Here is a 14,924-nt window from a genome sequence, read left to right on the forward strand (position 1 = left end):
TTGCGCTAAGACTGTGGCGTGCTTCTCCTCTGCCTTCAGGCTGCACAGACTCCACTGACAAGCTTAAAAAGCAGCTGAAGACACCTTTTTATACAGATAAAGTTTTAGCTGGACTTGTTTTATGCTGTTTTCTATTTTGTTGTGTTTCATGTAGTTTGACATGTTATTTTTTTTACTGTTTCGTGTGAAGCACTTTGTGATTTTTTATGTGGTAAGTGCTATTTAAAATAAATATTGCTTACCCTTTCAAAGAGTAATGAACTTTTAATTTACAGAATTATTCAAGCATTGGAATGTGGGAAAAAGCATTCAAATAAATAAAATATGATCCAAAAGTTAATTGGACTCAACAAAATATAAACGCAACACTTTTGGTTTTGCTTCCATTTTGTATGAGATGAACTCAAAGATCTAAAACTTTTTCCACATACACAATATCACCATTTCCCTCAATATTGTTCACAAACCAGACTAATCTGTGATAGTGAGCACTTCTCCTTTGCTGAGATAATCCATCCCACCTCACAGGTGTGCCATATCAAGATGCTGATTAGACACCATGATTAGTGCACAGGTGTGCCTTAGACTGCCCACAATAAAAGGCCACTCTGAAAGGTGCAGTTTTATCACACAGCACAATGCCACAGATGTCGCAAGATTTGAGGGAGCGTGCAATTGGCATGCTGACAGCAGGAATGTCAACCAGAGCTGTTGCTCGTGTATTGAATGTTCTTTTCTCTACCATAAGCCGTCTCCAAAGGCATTTCAGAGAATTTGGCAGTACATCCAACCAGCCTCACAACCGCCAGACCACGTGTAACCACACCAGCCCAGGACCTCCACATCCAGCATGTTCACCTCCAAGATCGTCTGAGACCAGCCACTCGGACAGCTGCTGAAACAATCGGTTTGCATAACCAAAGAATTTCTGCACAAACTGTCAGAAACCGTCTCAGGGAAGCTCATCTGCATGCTCGTCGTCCTCATCGGGGTCTCGACCTGACTCCAAGTGTCGTCGTCGTAACCGACTTGAGTGGGCAAATGCTCACATTCGCTGGCGTTTGGCACATTGGAGAGGTGTTCTCTTCACGGATGAATCCCGGTTCACACTGTCCAGGGCAGATGGCAGACAGCGTGTGTGGCGTCGTGTGGGTGAGCGGTTTTCTGATGTCAATGTTGTGGATCGAGTGGCCCATGGTGGCGGTGGGGTTATGGTATGGGCAGGCGTCTGTTATGGACGAAGATACAGGTGCATTTTATTGATGGCATTTTGAATGCACAGAGATACCGTGACGAGATCCTGAGGCCCATTGTTGTGCCATACATCCAAGAACATCACCTCATGTTGCAGCAGGATAATGCACGGCCCCATGTTGCAAGGATCTGTACACAATTCTTGGAAGCTGAAAATGTCCCAGTTCTTGCATGGCCGGCATACTCACCGGACATGTCACCCATTGAGCATGTTTGGGATGCTCTGGACCGGCGTATACGACAGCTTGTACCAGTTCCTGCCAATATCCAGCAACTTCACACAGCCATTGAAGAGGAGTGGACCAACATTACACGGGCCACAATTGACAACCTGATCAACTCTATGCGAAGGAGATGTGTTGCACTGCATGAGGCAAATGGTGGTCACACCAGATACTGACTGGTATCCCCCCCCAATAAAACAAAACTGCACCTTTCAGAGTGGCCTTTTATTGTGGGCAGTCTAAGGCACACCTGTGCACTAATCATGGTGTCTAATCAGCATCTTGATATGGCACACCTGTGAGGTGGGATGGATTATCTCAGCAAAGGAGAAGTGCTCACTATCACAGATTTAGACTGGTTTTGAACAATATTTGAGGGAAATGGTGATATTGTGTATGTGGAAAAAGTTTTAGATCTTTGAGTTCATCTCATACAAAATGGGAGCAAAACCAAAAGTGTTGCGTTTATATTTTTGTTGAGTGTACATTAACTGACTAAATTAACTGCATTCCTCCTTTCGGCTGCTCCCGTTAGGGGGTCGTCACAGCAGATCAATCGTTTCCATCTCACCCTGTCCTCTGTATCTTCCTCTGTCACACCAACCATGTCCTCCCTCAACACATCCATAAACCTCCTCTTTGGCCTCCCTCCTCCTGCCTGGTGGCTCCATCCTCTGCATCTTTCTCCCTATATAACCTGGGTCCCTCCTCTGCACATGTCCAAACCATCTCAGTCTCACCTCTCTGATTTTGTCTCCAAACTGTCCCACCTGAGCTGTCCCTCCGATCTGTTCATTCCTAATCCTGTCCATTCACGTCACTCCCAAAGAGAATTGCAACATCTTCAGCTCTACTACCTCCAGCTCTGCCTCCTGTCTCTAAGCTGTACAACATAGCTGGTCTCAGAGGTGCTCAGTGATGCAGAATATCTTTGCAGAAGAATGAAGGTCCAAATCTTTAGGTTCCTGGTGATTCCTGTCTTACTGTATGGTTGTGAGACTTGGGGGTTATCCTGTAGGGCTACAACAAACGATTATTTGGGTAATCGATTAATCTGATGGGGTTTCGACACGATTAATCGGATTAGCGGGGAATTTTTAAAAATGTGCCAGGGAAACAATTTTTCTCTCCTTCCATCACTTTATTTAACAACAGAACATTATTTGAAATCTTAAAATACTTGAAAATCAACAAATTGTCAAATGTCCCTTGGCTGTTGAAATATAAAATAATAAAGAATAAAACAGTTTATAATAAAGAACAAAAATAATTATTTCAAATGGCATTGCTTTATCAAAGGGCTGAGTTGCCATAAAACAACATTGAAACATATGTTATAAAATATATGGTGAAAAAAGAGGTATTTTTGTTGCTGCAAATGAGCAATTAACATAACCAGTTAACCATAAAACCTAAATCAAAAACTGTAGCCTGACTTATTATATGTGCAACATTCTCTGTAGAACTTGTAAACTATGTGGTTATTTCACAATGACACGTGACTCATCCCACATCTCTCTCTGTCTGTCTGTCTGTGTGTGTGTGTGTGTGTGTGTGTGTGTGTGTGTGTGTGTGTGTGTGTGTGTGTGTGTGTGTGTGTGTGTGAAGGAACGAGAGACTCTTCACTCTCATACCGTATTTGAGCAAACTTTGGAAACATGAAGGCTTTCAACTGTAAAATAAAGCCTATAAATGAATTTCTGGAACTATACAGGCAGAAGCAGCTCGTTTTATGTGAAGACTTTGACAGAGTTTTTTTCCGCTGCAGCGCTGCTCGGCTCTCTGTCTGCGGGGGAGGGGGAGCGGCCAGTTCTGCACAGCCTGACTGGATTTTAGAAAAACTACCTGATAGCACTACCAAACTACCTGTGACGGCGCTGTCAGAACACTGTGGCGCGGCGTCGTTGTTCCATTGTCTGGGGAGAACCCTGTGTTATCATGTTTTCTGACTGTCCGCTGCATGGAGTGTGGCAGGAAAAACCGAAGATGCTTTCTCGCGAGGTGCGAGAAGAATTTGAACTGGACTTTAACAACATTAATAAAAAAAACTGTCGGTGCTGTTACTGTTCTTTCTTTTTCTTTTTCTCTCACTCTCTGCCCCTCACCTCACTGCTCTGGGAGACGCGCAGACAGCCTGAGCCTGACTAGATCCAACCGTCAGGCTTCACATCACTGCCTGACTTGTCATACTGAGACGTTACGACTGCTTACATAAAAATAAACAAACATTTGTTAACTTACCCAGACACTGAGCTCTCCCCTTCCTCGTTGATGACTCCAATATGCGTTCGTTTGAGATGCTGCATCATTACCGTCGTACTCCTGTGCCATGCGAGGTCCAGCTTGCAAATGTTGCAGTTAACAAGCGTCTTTGCATTGTTTAACGTAAAGTGCTCCCACACTTTTGAAGTCTTAACTTTCTTTTGTCTACTTGCATCTGCCATATTCTAACTGTGTAGTTCTACGAAACAGCGTCTGATCTGCTTTGTGCACTGGTCGCGACTGGCCGCTTCTGACGTCATAATCGCTCGACACAACGCATGGATGACGCAATGTGTTGCCAACGACTGTTGTCATCGAATTTTATTGATTTTTTTTTTTTTTTTATCGATTCGTTGTTGCAGCCCTACTATCCAGTGACCAAAGACGATGACAAGATCTCTTTGGTACCTGGCCTTTTAGGAGGATCTTGGGTACTGCTGGAATGACTTCATGTCAAACAAACAGTTACTACTTACAGAGACTCAGATCACTTGCATTGTGAGGGAGTGTCAGCTACGATATTTTGGCCACATGGTGCAACAGACCATCACTGATCCATGATCCTTAAGGATTCATACACCACAGTTTGGCACACATATGACTATACATGTGTCCAGTACACACAGAGCAGACCTGAGGAGAAGCATCAATAAGCCTAAGGAAGCCTATAAGAGAAAAACTGAGAACCACAGACAGCAATCCACGGAGGATGTGGCAAATACAAAACCTGATTCTTCCTCCTAATTTTGTTGAATGCTGTGCCTGCAATGACAATAAAGCTTCTAACTAGCCATCTATATGAAACATAGATTACTGTGTTTTCCAGACTATACAGTAAATCCGCAACTCACACTTCCAAATTAACTTATACTGTGTCTGATTAAAAAAAATACTACATTCTCACCTACGGTGAAAGGATGGCCCCGTCTACACACTTGACAAGCTGCTCCTGTATGCTAAATGAGGAACTGTAATTCACATTCACTTTTTCCTACTTTTACTAAGTGTTGTGCCACTTGAAAGCAAAGTTTTATTTGTCGTTTTTTGTTTGTTTTTTTTGTGTTTTTTTTTTTTGGCTGAACCAAAAATTATCCAATCCATGACTTGCAAATCATGATCCAATCTAAACCATGAGGTTTGTAATCAGCTGATCCAACAGACAGGTGCCTCAGAGGTGAGGACCCCAGTGGCTGGAAAAGGCCAACAAAAAGCACACATTTCACCCACCTGGGGTGCATAGTTACTTTTGAGAAGTAGTGGTGGACTTCCTATCTGTCTAGGTGTTCCAGACCCATGTGGGTTCCATGGTGTGTGGATGTGGAGATGCACTGCACCAGCGCATGCTCCCACACCTGACCTGCTGTGGACAGTTTGAAGTAAAAATTTAAATATTCTTTCTGAAGACATCTGCAAACAGCATAAGGCTGCAGTTCGGAGTCTCACATACTGCCGACTCCTCAGTCTGACAAAAACATGACTACTATTAAAACTACTCAAAATACTAATACAACTACTACAAATAACAATAATAAAGTTGTTTTGATTTGTGTGCGCTTCTCAAGACACAAACACCTTAAAAACCATACAATTTAAGATGGTACAAAATAAAAATACATGATAATGCTGATTAACACAGAAGGTCTTGATATTCCACAGAACACACTGGGACCATTTCACCCTTTTTTGTAGAAGCAGAGCATCAACAACAACAGCAGCAGCATTCCTGGAGAAAACACCGAAACACAAACCTCTATGCTGATTGGCTGGTTAGCATTGTTCCTGTAGAACAGACCCTTGGTATCAAATACAGGGCTGCACGTGTTGTTGTGGACAGGAGAGCGAACCTTCTTCCCTTCACAGCGAATGATCACGTAGGGGTCTGACACTGGAAACACAAACACACAACCATCTGAGAACAGCTGAATGTGTTTATGGATGTGCAACGTGCAACACTGACCAGGCATGATGTGATGATGCAATACAGAGGCTCATTACGGCCGGATCACACCGAAACGCACGCGGTGCAACTGTGTTATGAACGTGAGTGTTGGTGAGATGAGACTGAAATACAGCAGTGTGAGGATGTTGAAAACTTCTGTGGTGTGACCACTGCTGTGTCATAACGTGCATTCCATAGTTAGAAATTATTATGCGCACATACACACGCACACACTTGAATGTGGACAGATGTAGCCAATGTTATAGATACACCTGACTTCCATGACAGCCATGTGCAGGTTCAAGATGTTTCTGCTGTTGAAACCCAGAACAGGAGAAGCTGACGGGTGGGGGAGGTGGGACCTTGATTGGAGGGGTGTATTTTATCTAGGATGGATGTAGCTCTGGAGTTTGGGTAGATTTTTAGAGTTGTATATGTTTAAGAGGTCCGTAGCTGTGGAACGTTTAAGACTTAAGCCGGTTAGCAGTGCAAAAACGCCGCTGGTTAAGTTTAAACAATTCCATGATTGCTATGTTTAATTGTGAAAATTATGAGTTATGTCAACGTGCATGTGGCTGGTGTGCAGGTGTGCGTGCATGCTAAAAATAAATGCCGTGCAGCACTTGCAAGAAAAGCACTTCCCTCACATGTACACCAGTAATGTGCACATGTAACAGGTTTTTTGACTCACCATTACATCATGGTGCTGATGGTATTGCACAATCCATATTGTGGTGCATTGTCACACCAGTGGGGACTATGACACAGGTGTATTGCTCACCCTTAATAAATGCTGTTATCTGGGAACAACATTCAAATCATTCCTACTCTGATTAATTCAGGTACATAAATACTGAAATAATTTTGGCAGCACAGAGGAAAAAGTGAGCTGATGGCTCACAGGGACTTTTCTCTCTGAGCAAACAAAAGTAATCTGTGCTAAATAAATGTATCTCCATGTTTATTATCATCCACATAATCACCATAGAGCAGGTAGCTCAGTGTATAAGACTCTGGCCTTAAAATTATGTGGACGTGCTTTCAAATTCTGATCAATCTCAGTCCTTGGACAAGACACTTAGGTATAATCCTAATCCTCTCCCTGCACCCTTTCCCTTTGTTTTGTGTGTTCAAATGAAGTGTAGTGTGTCCTGTTTCTTGAAGGGATAGATAGATATGCGAGCAAGTCACATCTCAATCAATCAATCAACTTTTTTCTTGTATAGCGCCAAATCACAACAAACAGTTGCCCCAAGGCGCTCCACATTGCAAGGCAAGGCCATACAATAATTATGAAACACAGTCTACGTCTAAAGCAACATAACCAAGGGATGGTCCAGGGTCACCCGATCCAGCCCTAACTATAAGCCTTAGCGAAAAGGAAAGTTTTAAGCCTAATCTTAAAAGTAGAGAGGGTATCTGTCTCCCTGATCTGAATTGGGAGCTGGTTCCACAGGAGAGGAGCCTGAAAGCTGAAGGCTCTGCCTCCCATTCTACTCTTACAAACCCTAGGAACTACAAGTAAGCCCGCAGTCTGAGAGCGAAGCGCTCTAATGGGGTAATATGGTACTACGAGGTCCCTAAGATAAGATGGGACCTGATTATTCTGTTGTGTGGGCCGCTGAAGAGGAGGTACTGCTGGCCCACCATCACCAGAGGGCGCCCTGCCTGGAGTGCGGGCTCCAGGCACCAGAGGGCGCCGCCGCCTCACGGGAGCAGCCTCGGTGACAGCTGTCACCCATCACCTGAGACAGCTGACGGCAATCATCAGTGGGGTATATCAGCAGGACGGCATCTCCACCTCATTGCCGAGATATCGTTTCTACCAGAGAGGTAACATATCAAAGCCTACTGAGTACACAGTTTTGACTGAGCTAGTTATTGGTTTACTGTTCCAACGAGAGGTGGAGGTACCTTTCCTGCCGTTCGGAGTTCTGGGTGCAAACGCGCCCCCATCTAACTGTTCTTTTTCCCTCGCCAGCAGTACCAGGTCCGACACGCGGAGGCAGTGGCCACCTGGGAGTTCGGGACTTGGCGGCTCCAGTATTCCCGGGGTCCTGTGGCGGAGGAAGCCGTGTGGTTCCGGTCTTACCTTGGAGAGGCGTCTCCTATCTTCGAGCCTGCCCACACGACACCTTTGTGTATTGACTTTTGTCCATTTCTGTAATTGGTTGTATTCGTTGTGCACATTCACAACAGTAAAGCGTTGTTATTTTGACTTACTCCATTGTCCGTTCATTTGCGCCCCCTGTTGTGGGTCCGTGTTCCTACACTTTCCCAACATATTCAAAACCTTATAAGTAAGAAGAAGAATTTTAAATTCTATTCTAGCATTAACAGGAAGCCAATGAAGGGAGGCCAACACGGGTGAGATATGCTCTCTCCTGCTAGTCCCCGTCAGTACTCTAGCTGCAGCATTCTGAACCAACTGAAGGCTTTTTAGGGAACTTTTAGGACAACCTGATAATAATGAATTACAATAGTCCAGCCTAGAGGAAACAAATGCATGAATTAGTTTTTCAGCATCACTCTGAGACAAGACCTTTCTGATTTTAGAGATATTGCGTAAATGCAAAAAGGCAGTCCTACATATTTGTTTAATATGCGCTTTGAATGACATATCCTGATCAAAAATAACTCCAAGATTTCTCACAGTATTACTAGAGATCAGGGAAATGCCATCCAGAGTAACGATCTGGTTAGACACCATGCTTCTAAGATTTGTGGGGCCAAGTACAATAACTTCAGTTTTATCTGAGTTTAAAAGCAGGAAATTAGAGGTCATCCATGTCTTTATGTCTGTAAGACAATCCTGCAGTTTAGCTAATTGGTGCGTATCCTCTGGCTTCATGGATAGATAAAGCTGGGTATCATCTGCGTAACAATGAAAATTTAAGCAATACCGTCTAATAATACTGCCCAAGGGAAGCATGTATAAAGTGAATAAAATTGGTCCTAGCACAGAACCTTGTGGAACTCCATAATTAACTTTAGTCTGTGAAGAAGATTCCCCATTTACATGAACAAACTGTAATCTGTTAGACAAATATGATTCAAACCACCGCAGCGCAATGCCTTTAATACCTATGACATGCTCTAATCTCTGTAATAAAATTTTATGGTCAACAGTATCAAAAGCAGCACTGAGGTCCAACAGAACAAGCACAGAGATAAGTCCACTGTCCGAAGCCATAAGAAGATCATTTGTAACCTTCACTAATGCTGTTTCTGTACTATGATGAATTCTAAAACCTGACTGAAACTCTTCAAATAGACCATTCCTCTGCAGGTGATCAGTTAGCTGTTTTACAACTACCCTCTCAAGAATCTTTGAGAGAAAAGGAAGGTTGGAGATTGGCCTATAATTAGCTAAGATAGCTGGGTCAAGTGATGGCTTTTTAAGTAATGGTTTAATTACTGCCACCTTAAAGGCCTGTGGTACATAACCAACTAACAAAGATAGATTGATCATATTTAAGATTGAAGCATTAAATAATGGTAGGACTTCCTTGAGCAGCCTGGCAGGAATGGGGTCTAATAAGCATGTTGATGGTTTGGATGAAGTAACTAATGAAAATAACTCAGACAGAACAATCGGAGAGAAAGAGTCTAACCAAATACCGGCATCACTGAAAGCAGCCAAAGATAACGATACATCTTTGGGATGGTTATGAGTAATTTTTTCTCTAATAGTCAAAATTTTGTTAGCAAAGAAAGTCATGAAGTCATTACTAGTTAAAGTTAATGGAATACTCAGCTCAATAGAGCTCTGACTCTTTGTCAGCCTGGCTACAGTGCTGAAAAGAAACCTGGGGTTGTTCTTATTTTCTTCAATTAGTGATGAGTAGAAAGATGTCCTAGCTTCACAAAGGGCTTTCTTATAGAGCAACAAACTCTTTTTCCAGGCTAAGTGAAGATCTTCTAAATTAGTGAGACGCCATTTCCTCTCCAACTTACGGGTTATCTGCTTTAAGCTACGAGTTTGTGAGTTATACCACGGAGTCAGACACTTCTGATTTAAAGCTCTCTTTTTCAGAGGAGCTACAGCATCCAAAGTTGTCTTCAATGAGGATGTAAAACTATTGACAAGATACTCTAACTCCCTTACAGAGTTTAGGTAGCTAAACTGTATTAACTGGCTACAGCATTTTTGATGAACTGGCCATAACATATGCTGTACAAATATATAAGATCTCTTATCTGTTGGGTGACATCTGAGAGTGTGTGTTTTCTTGTCATTTCATAACAACGGAGGTGATTAAAATGCTTTGGAGCAGCAGTCAGACTTTGCTGCTGTTGTTTCATATTCTTGCTAAAGTGTCCTTGTGTGAGTGACGATCACTCCCACGGAAGAACACACACGGTCATACCTCCACCTGAATCCTGCCCTGCAAGCCCGTCAGCCTGCAGTACGTGGACTTGAGTGACCAGAGAAGGATAACCACACAGACCCGACCAGCAGGTGTGAGGAGGCTCATCCAGAGTCAACTCCCTACACGGAGAAACAAACACATGACACACACACACACTGGTCTGACACACTGCAGGCAGGGATTATGGGAAAAAGAGCAGACGAAGGTGTCATTTCTCTCTTCAACCAGACTATGTGATTGTATATATTTATTGTAGTGTGTCTAATTCTGTGGGTCAGCAATCTGGTTCATCTGTTCATCTGTTGATCATCACACATTTATTTATCCATCTTACTTATTTTTGGAATTTAAAAGTCCTAATGGTACACACCACGAAGTCAGGGCTTCCTGCATGAATCCACTGTTCAATTGTCCCCCATGTCCACTTTACATTTTCTTTTGTCCAAACTACATCATATAATATCCAATATGTTGTCTAAGACGTTTATTTGTCATCTTGCACACTTTTTGGAATTTTAAAGTCTTTATGTTAAAAAGTGACTATCATTGCCAAACAAAGCATTTTACTACTTCATATTGGTAACCAAAGTGCTCTTGGTTATCATAATATTAAACAATAACTACTTGCAAAATAATCCCATATGGAGGTGAGCCACTCCTCGAGCACTTCTTTTTTCTTTTTTTTTTTTTTGTTCTCAAGAACCTGCATGTTAATGTGACATAGTCCGTGCTGACTGTCATTATTACTTCCACCAATGAAGTTGACAGAGGTAATGTTTGCCTGTGAACAGCCTGGAGCCCACAATTGTTTTTTTAAATATATTGTTATGAAATTTTTTTTTACTGAAGATTCATATGCTGATAGGCAAGAACTGATTCAATTTTCAAGGTCATAAGTTAAAGGGCAAAGTCAGAAAAACATCTTGGAAAATTGGAAAAATCCATATCTTTAACATTGAATTAATTTTTAAAAATTCATAACTGTCAAATAAGATCAACTTGCTTTCATATTTCAAAGCATTATGAAGGATGGTATCCTTTAATCGACAAAGTTTGATCCAGGTTACAGATTTAAATTTGACATTGAAAACTCCATTCAATGTATATTGGACCCCTTCACACATAACATGAAAGATGCAGAAACCAGAAGAAAATCCGCAAACCAAACATGAAATGGGGAACCACGAAACATTCCACCTACTGTCGTGAGGGATGCACGGTCGCGCAGGTGTGCATGACACACCGGCGGCAGTTTTGTGCACTCTTGTGCATGTGCCCGAACACACTGCGAGCAGCTAGAACGTGTTGCACCACATCGCGCAGCTAATGTGGAGAAAAATAAAAATAAAAGCCAGCTGGAATGTGTGGAACTACATTGCACACTGCTGTGGAGAAAGTAAAAATAAAAAATACATGCCACCCGCAGGATTCGAACCTGCAATTTACAAAAGCTCTGATTAACAGACAAAACTTTACCACTGCGTTACCATCACTGTGCTATAACAGGAGTGTAAAATGCCTAAAATCAACAAGGAGATAAACGTATTTTAAAAAAAGAAATTAGATGATATAGACAAAGAGGAAGTCTTTAATTTTCACCTTAATAACTGACAAAATGGCATTTGTTATGGCGTATTTTTGGTGATACGTGACTGAAAGTGGTGTATTTGCCGCACTGTTGGCTTGTAGTCCTTCGGTGCACTGGCTGTGGTCTCTGTGTTTTTAATGTGACATGTCATGTGCACTGAGCTGTCATTTCCAGCTGTCAGTGATCAGCTGAAAGGCGGCTCGCTGTGCAGCTCGAAAGTGATCGCGTGCTCACTATTTTCATGCTGACAGCACGAATGGCCACACATTTTTAAAGTGTCCAGTGAGCTGTGTTGGATGTTTGTGTGTGTCACCTGGAATTTGTCCAACACCTGCCGCGAGAGGGATCAAAGGGGCACTCACAGGGCACACTGTCTTTCAGCCGCTGGTGTGCAAGAATAGCTGTAGCGACAGGTGTACGAGGTGTTAGAGGCGGCTCCGATTTTTCATGATTGGCATGCAATTCCTCCTTCGTGCGCTAGTCAGCAGTCATTGTGGGGCGACGGCCCGCATTGTATTGTTGTTATTATTATTATTATTTTAATCTGACTCGCTCGCTGTCAGCTCCACCCCCAAAACACACGTCCTATTGAATAGTAAAGCCCTTTCGGCTGCACCCTTGTTTCACTCAGGGTTGCCACAGCAGATCTGAGGTGGATCTGCAGGTTAATTTGGCACAAGTTTTACACCGGATGCCCTTCCTGATGTAAATCCAGATTACATGGAGAATGGGCAGGGATGTTCTTGAATTGGGAACCTTCAACTGTATTACAATATGGTTGAAATGATCCTTTCCAATACACAGCTCTAATTCATGTAGCACTTTCCCATCTGATGCTGATGTTCACAGTGCTTTATAATGATGCCTCACATTGACAGATGGAGCTTTTCCTTACCACTGTCACCTGTGTGCTTGCTCTAGGGGTTGGTAAGGTTAGACCTTACTTGTGTGAAGCGCCTTGAGGCAGCTTTGTTGTGATTTGGCGCTATATAAATGAAAATAAATTAAATTGACAGTGTGCTGCCATACAAGGTGAACACTGAGGATTAATGTCACCTCAGTGACTTTTACTTTTTGATCTAGGAATTGAACAGAGGACTCTCTGGTCACCGGCCCACCTCTCTAGGCCAGCTGTATTTAAATGAACAGCTTCTGACAAAAAGCAAAAAGACTCGCACATAAACCCAAGAAATCTGATGTCAACTTTCCCTCCATACTTGCAGTCAGACGGCACATCAGTGAAGATGCGGAGCAGAAAATCCCCCTCCAGGCCAGGGTCAAAGGTCGTGGGTATGATGACGTAGCGCCCCTCTTTCAGGTCGATGCGTACGAACACAGACCTGGAGTTGATGTAGGTGCTGCCGCCGACCTTCTGCTGGGTGATGTGCATACGATAGATCCTGTTTAACTCCACCTGAACACAGACATGTAGAGTTAACGGCACTCCGTTGTCACGCTCGTGCACAAAGCCTTTCCATTTTCAAAGTGACTCACTCTGTGTATGTCAAAGCCGATGGCCAGGTTTTCTCCACGGCCCCCTCTCAGTGTGGCTCGGCGGTCCTTCTGCTGCAGACAGATCAGCACTTCGTCCTCTGGCTTCTTCACGTCAATCACATACTGCAAACACAAACGACAGCCACTCTCACACACAGTAAATACGTTCAGCCTAAAAGTCTTAGATAGTTTGGACTGTTGAGGCTTACTGATGTAACAGAACACATTTTGGGTGAGAACATTTTTCTTTCCCACAAGCAGAAAAATAAAGTGGGGAAGTAAAGTGTGTAACTCCACAGAGGTGCAACGACTGATCTCAACTCGTCCTTCGAGCGTTCTCATATGGACAGCTGAGTGTTTTATAGTGTTTTTGCTAAACACTTTAGTTCAATTACATAATTCTTATTCAGAAATGAGGCAAAAAAGACACTTTAACTTGAAAGAACCTGTAAAACCAGTCAATTCTGTATACATTTCTGTACACAAACTTTTTATTTTAATTTTTGTTCCCAATTTTCAGAAAAGTTAATTTAAGGGTTTTTCAGAAAAATCATGTGATGGTGCAACGCACATAGCATATAGCGCATTGTGCACGAATCTCTATGGCATAATTCCTGTGAACGTTTGTTCTAAGGACTAACAAACCACCTTTCAAAAGTATTTGTGACAAATTCATGTCAGTGCCGTCACTCTCATCAGGGTGATCAAAACTGTGCACAGGACATAGTGGAGAGCCTTCAGCGCTGTGTATTCACATTCACTTGACTTATTACTACAATATTTGCATGCCAAATTTAGTCAAGTTTATTAGCATAAGACATTTTGTATCACAGTTCCAGCACCTCTCAGGTCTCATGCACACACACACACACACACACCTGTGGGTTCTGGAGGAAAGAGTGCTTGTTGTTGGTGCAGCCCCCTGTATGATTGAGAAGCGGGTCGTCATGACGACGCCAGGACCCCAGCATCACAGATTCCTCCCAGGTCTTATGCAAACTCAGGTAGGATGTGTTGATAAGGCGACACAGGATGAGGTCTGTGAAGTTGGCGATGAAGTCATCAAAGTTCATCCTGGAGAGCCAGAAATAAAGACCAAAATAATTTGTAATCACATACTTAAATCTGAAGTGATTAACTGATGAGTAAAGCCTCAGAAAATAATCACAACCTATTTTATCCAAGAAAAAACATTTTGAGATGCTGTTTTCTATTTTTATATTATTGTCTTCAACGAGGGGCAGCTTGTTCATCGGGCCGATTTGGGCGACGCACTGCCAAACGGGAAAAGAAGGGATTTTTTTTCTGTCTATCTACCCCAGTTGCAGTGGTTATCAGTCTTCCAAACTGTGTGACCTGCCTCTGAATGTCACCGTCCAGTCAGGTCCACCCATTCTGGTGCAGTTTCGGTCAGACTGAAAATCGCTCCACCACGTCTTCCACACTCTGATGTAAAATAAATATTTTTCACAAAACAGAGCTTTCAGTGTAATCTTTATGGGTTCTGGATGTGCACAGCACATTACATGTTTACATCATATCGTCACCTTCCTAAAATAATGGCCTAAGTCATATTTTCCAAAACATGACTTAGGCCATTATTTTAGGAAGGTGACGATATGCAACTGTGAAAAGTGTGGGTTGTGGTGTCCATCAATGTTGCGTTCAAAACAACTGACAAGCTTGGAGTCCGACGTTTACGAGCTTGCAGTTAGTGGATTTGTCGACTTGGATTTATCGCTGGTGAGTGCGTTACCGTCACACAAACCATTTGTTATTATCATTTATTT

General features: G+C 42.7%; 1 protein-coding gene across 1 annotated transcript; it reads right to left on the minus strand.

Moving 5' to 3' along the window:
- Positions 1-5,413: 5,413 nt before the first annotated feature.
- On the minus strand, positions 5,414-14,305 carry LOC117509030 (calpain-5-like). Its single transcript, XM_034168845.1, has 5 exons — positions 14,013-14,305; positions 13,135-13,257; positions 12,858-13,054; positions 10,050-10,171; positions 5,414-5,625 (listed from the first exon to the last, which is right to left on the minus strand). Exons 1-5 carry the CDS (start codon positions 14,205-14,207, stop codon positions 5,414-5,416), a joined length of 849 nt encoding a protein of 282 aa, XP_034024736.1. The 5' UTR covers positions 14,208-14,305.
- Positions 14,306-14,924: the final 619 nt, after the last annotated feature.

The sequence above is a fragment of the Thalassophryne amazonica genome, chromosome 4, assembly GCF_902500255.1.
Source record: "Thalassophryne amazonica chromosome 4, fThaAma1.1, whole genome shotgun sequence".
NCBI classification, from domain to species: domain Eukaryota; kingdom Metazoa; phylum Chordata; class Actinopteri; order Batrachoidiformes; family Batrachoididae; genus Thalassophryne; species Thalassophryne amazonica.